General features: G+C 32.7%; 1 protein-coding gene across 2 annotated transcripts; it reads right to left on the reverse strand.

The window, feature by feature from the left end:
- Window positions 1-1,833: 1,833 nt before the first annotated feature.
- LOC128205582 (uncharacterized) lies at window positions 1,834-4,895 on the reverse strand. Of its 2 annotated transcripts, XM_052907315.1 has the most exons (5): window positions 4,764-4,895; window positions 3,941-4,090; window positions 3,064-3,169; window positions 2,308-2,470; window positions 1,834-2,042 (listed from the first exon to the last, which is right to left on the reverse strand). In XM_052907315.1, the coding sequence occupies exons 2-5, from the start codon at window positions 4,084-4,086 to the stop codon at window positions 1,963-1,965; spliced, it is 495 nt and encodes a 164-aa protein (XP_052763275.1). In that variant the 5' UTR covers window positions 4,087-4,090; window positions 4,764-4,895; the 3' UTR covers window positions 1,834-1,962. The 2 variants fall into 2 exon arrangements, 1 of the variants encoding a protein (XP_052763275.1); XR_008256284.1 differs by lacking the exons at window positions 3,941-4,090; window positions 4,764-4,895 and adding an exon at window positions 3,267-3,450.
- Between the last annotated feature and the right edge of the window lie 508 nt (window positions 4,896-5,403).

A 5,403-nucleotide genomic window follows, 5' to 3' on the forward strand; every position in this document is an offset into this window, starting at 1 on the left:
ATAATCGCTGAGTCATGCAAAATCGCGAAATCCCTGTACAAATGTGTTACTATATATAGTAACATATTTATTAACTGCTTTTAAATTTAAAATGCTGAATGATTTCACAACAGTTAGGCATAAATGTTCGTTAAATAAAATTGTTATTATCATTTTTGCCTTAAATCTTCTTCTCCTTGCAGCGGTCGGTTTCTTGTCCGGTTACTGGCAATAGCAACTGCTTAATCTTACTTCGGTCCCTAGTGGCCATTCTTTGTCAACGGACATCGCCCGGGGTGGTATGGCGGCCATACCTAGTATTACGGATGCCGTTTGGGAATGTATGGCGTTTATTAGTGATATGGTGAATATCGCCCTGTCATTGTATGCAGGGTATTTCTAAAATGACAGGAATGTATGGCCGCCAATCGTGATATGGCAAATATCGTCACTGAACTTATCGCGATTGTTCGTGTTTTGGCGAATACCGTCATGGAATGTATGGACATTCATAATATGGCGGATATGAACCTTAACTCATTATCAAAAGTAGGTCTTAGTTGATTGTAAAGTTACATTGCAACACAATATTGGACGAACATATAATAACGATTTTATCTAAGTGTAAGGCGTCTCTCGCCTCAAATGGATGATTGAAGACACTCTTCCTGCTTAGAATGAATTTTCAAACACTACAAAATGATATATTTTTAATTTTACCTTATATGGCAAAATAATAAATAAAACTGACGCAAAGCATTACATACGTCATGAATATTCAAGTATTTCGAAATCTGAAAAAAAGATAGTGTTTTATTGGTTTGTAAAAGAAGTTCAGTTATGATTTCTGTTTAATTATTCCTTCAATGTGAGGCCCAAGAAAATCGAGATTGCAGTTTAAAAAAACACACACAATAAATTAGCACATACGTGCCCATGCATTACATCTTGGACGCATATTTCTAATTCGAAAAAAAAACTACATTTTTTAATGATATTAATAGTTTTTCAATACTTTATCCTCTTGTCCGCCTATCTTTTTTTGTACTCGTCTCTTGTTTTATATCGTGTTATACAAGACAAATGGAAAAAACCCCACACATAATCGTATTTCCAGTTATTAGCAATGTCGAAATGCTGTTGACTGATTTTATATTTTAACATACAATTAGCCAAAACCATAGTGTACATACCCATATATTTAATATAACTTATGTTTTAATGTGAATTGTTTTCAATATTTGTAAATATTGGATTTAAGGGTCTTTTTATTTGCTTGAAATAGTATAAAAACAGGTATATAATGACTTCATTAATTTCTGTTATAGGTCTTACATCATTACTGGATATTGATGATTGCTAAACAAACAGCTCTCAACTAAAAACGTCTCCCCGACAAGTTTCATGTTGGGGACATTTTTCAATTTGTGTTAAAATTAAGCGTATTAATATCAAACATTAATTGACTGACTTATTCGAAGAGAAAATCGTACATTTAAGCTTACATTCCAATAATTAAAGGCGTATACTATGCTTTCGGGAAAATGAGGTCGTGTGTTTAAATACAAGAAAATTATTGTTCGTTCAGCAAGTTACGTATGTTCATGCCCAATTATACATGGTGGAGTGCCTTTAACTAAATAATAGTACGATGAAAACTACAGGTAAGGCCCGGTAGTCAAATATGTATTTAGTATAAGGCTTGTTTTAATTTTAAAAATAAGGGTCCAAACGACTTTAAATGGGAAACACAAACTTAGAAAACAACACAGACTATGAATGCATAAAAAATGATTGAATTATCTCATTAGAACGGACATTAACACACGAGTTCACTGTAACAAGAATTCTGAAGACGCTTTTTAAACTTTGCTTCATACATTGATCATCAAAACATCTTTGTCGTTGTATAAAAACACATTTCAATTAAAACATAATAATGTTAAATAACAATTGTCCCAATATATCGTCCATTCCTCTCTGTTACAGGCAGCTCCGGACGCAGTACTTGATGACAACCGCAGCTAAATTAGCAAACTCCTGCTTGGTAATCGTACCATCGACTGAAATAGAAACAGCGCCAAAGTATGACAATCCATAAATGCAATAGCAAGACAAACAAGCAAGCCTACAAAATAGTGATATGTTTTTGCTATAATACAGAGTATGGTTGGCAAATGTTTGTGAAACCTTCACCTAATGATACAAAACTGTGCTTGAACTGGAAGGATGCATATTAAAAATAAACTTTAAATGTAAAGGCGATCGTATCTTTGCGAAATTAACCCGACACAAATTAAGATAAATGTACTTCAAAATAATCCTCACCGGTTCCTACGTCCAAAACATCAAACAACATAGCAGCCGCAAAACTATTTCGAAATATTGACAACATCTCTTTCTTTGAAATCCTTCCATTTGCGTCTTGATCATAGGAGTCGAATTTACAAGGATCACTTTTAAGCGTCACGTTGAATCGGTCCTGAGAGTCCTGATGGCATGGAAATATATCGCAAAGTGTTACGAATATGTTATGGTATACAGGCAGGGATTGTTGACATTGAGACATGGAAAAATGTATAACCACAAACTACAAGCCACACTGTGAGACAATAACTGCATAAATGAAACTCATTGAACAATCATATTATTATTTCTACAATAATCTTTGTTAATAGCAATTACGATATTATCTCGTTTGTATATTAAGTATCAAACTCATATAATATATACAGTCGAATCCCGTTGGCTCGAACTCGCTTGGGTCGAATTTCTAGTTCTTCATACTGAAAGTAAACAATCCCGCTTGGCTCGAGTTTTCCAAGGCTCGAGGTATTTTTGCCGGTCTCTGTGAGTTCGAGCCAACGAGGTTCGACTGTATATATCATTATTATATAGGACAAAAACACATCTTAAATGAGACTTGAGTTAGCATTTTAATTACTTTTTGACATACCACTGATTATTTGAAAGCTATCGATACTTTTGCGGATTGTTGTCGATATATTTTCCTAAAATCTCCTGCGGTCTATTTAAGAATCACATACGTTATTGTCGTAACAACATTACATCTCAAGAACATACCTTAGAGGAACTCCGCCAACTCCATGATATTCCTGCTTTGACTTCCCGATTTCCACTTGAAACCAAACTGCCTCCGGCGTTTAGACTGACCCCATTACCTAAGTCCCTGACGGGAAATAATGATGAGTATTTAATATAATCTACATTTTTATCTATGAAACTTTTTGTCAAACTTCGATAACTACTAATTTCAGTCAACATACGTGCCATCCACATTTGTTTTTTCGCCACGTAAATTGGTTTAATGACATCCACATTTGGTTCCCCGCGAGCTAAAAGCACGATACCTTCACTCCTCCCGCTTGATATTATAATTTTATTATAAGTATTCTTTGAAATATAATTATCTAAACTATAAGTGTTTTATTTATAATAAAAATAACTTAATGTACACGTACATGTGCAATATATAATATAATAGCATTAACAATTATGTTTGTGTTTATGTTATGCTTGTTAATTTGAGGTTTGTATAGTTTGACGTTAAGCTGTCTAAGCTTAAGACAAGATAAATGATCAGTTATGTTTAGCTCAGTTATACTTTTTGTGCTGCTCTGCCCCTATCTATATGAATTTAACGAACAAGGAGCACTTTTAGCATCTAACTTTATATGTTTGGAGCTTCCGTATGACCTTTTGTTCCGAAATAACTTACCATTTACCAAATTGTTGGAATTAATTCATAATTCATTTGATAATTATTTTCAACGCTTATTGGTTGCGAAATTGAACACATCATGAGCAGCTACACTTTCCGTATCGTAACATCGTTAGTAATACAACCAAGAGGTAATACATGTTTCATTTTGTTTTCATTTTTAATATAAGATAGTGGAGTAACAAGATTGATGTAAATAGTAATCGACGAAATGCTTACTTTGACATGCCCACAGTTCCATTAACCCGATCATCATTGCTGGCTTCTACACCTACGCCAACAGATGTGTTATTTTTCTGCGCCAGGACAATGTGTGTTAGACATAGTCCGAGTATTAAGCAGCTGTATCCGGTAACACAACCCATGTGTCTAAAAATGTTATGGATGCTTCAGTTGAAAGGAGATATTCTGATACATTGTAGTCTGTTCATGATTTTTATTTACGTTAATTCTCTAGTATGCCTTATTCCTGTGCCTCTAAACGAATTCTTAATCTTCTGAATATATGGTTGGACCATATAGTTTCCATAGTAGTATTTACAATAATACAGATACTAATGGCTATGAAAAAAATGTTGGTATTGGTAACTACTATATAAAGCATGGCCAACCAAAGACAAAAAATGATATCCTATCGTTTATGGTAAGAAACACATAAATAGTATATGTATGTTAGTATTTGCACGTACAGTAAATATTAACTTAGGATGTCATAGGAAACAACGGAATAATATTTTGATAAAAAAGAAACAAACTATCTTTTTTACTGTTACTATTTATGATTAAATCTGACCGTATGATAGCTTGCGTTTTGCATCATGATAGTAGATATTTGACCACTTGTATATATAGGTTAGATTATATATATATTCCTTTAGTAATCAAATCATCATGCAAACCATTTTTTACAACACAGCATTAATTATTTTTCCTTTTAAGCGAGTTGATGAAAGTTGGATGAAAAAAGTTCTGGTGTGAAAAATAAAAACTATGGATACTAATGTATAAACCGGCATAGAAAGTAAATAAACAATAGTCTCACCTTTTGACGACTCAACCAGACAAGTGTTGTAACATGGGCAGCAATTGTATCAACAACGATACCTTCTAGTGTGTGTTCACTGTGTATATACCTTCACTTTAAACCGCAGGGAGTGTTTTTAAATATTAAGACACGGGTATTTTTCTAAATTTCCAGAATAAATGTTTTGCATTTCCTCAAACGTGTTATATTAAGAATTCATATCAAAGTTATGTTTTTTTGAATTCATGGAATGGTTAGCGACAATGAAAATCCTGTCGATGATTAATTATTAATTGTCTAGGGAAATTTTCTGACATCATCTATGATAAATAATAATATATATATATATACGTTCGGTAAAGCTTGGGGAATTTATGAATAATTTTAATATAAATAATCTACTTTTGATGCTTCAAAATCAGTTTCTCTTTCATCAATTGATGTCAATTGAAATACAGAATACAGGGATAGGCACAGTATCATTCCTATCCATAACCGCATAAGAAAACAACAACACTAAACTGCTCTTTAATATTTAGTTGCAGACTCTTTAATCTTTGGAAAAGGTGAACAAACTCAAGTTATTTACATTTTATTGAGTTTTTAGTGAAACAAAAACATAAAACTTAATGTTATCATTTTTTATAACTAAATAAAC

The sequence above is a fragment of the Mya arenaria genome, chromosome 10 (genome assembly GCF_026914265.1).
Source record: "Mya arenaria isolate MELC-2E11 chromosome 10, ASM2691426v1".
Taxonomy (NCBI): domain Eukaryota; kingdom Metazoa; phylum Mollusca; class Bivalvia; order Myida; family Myidae; genus Mya; species Mya arenaria.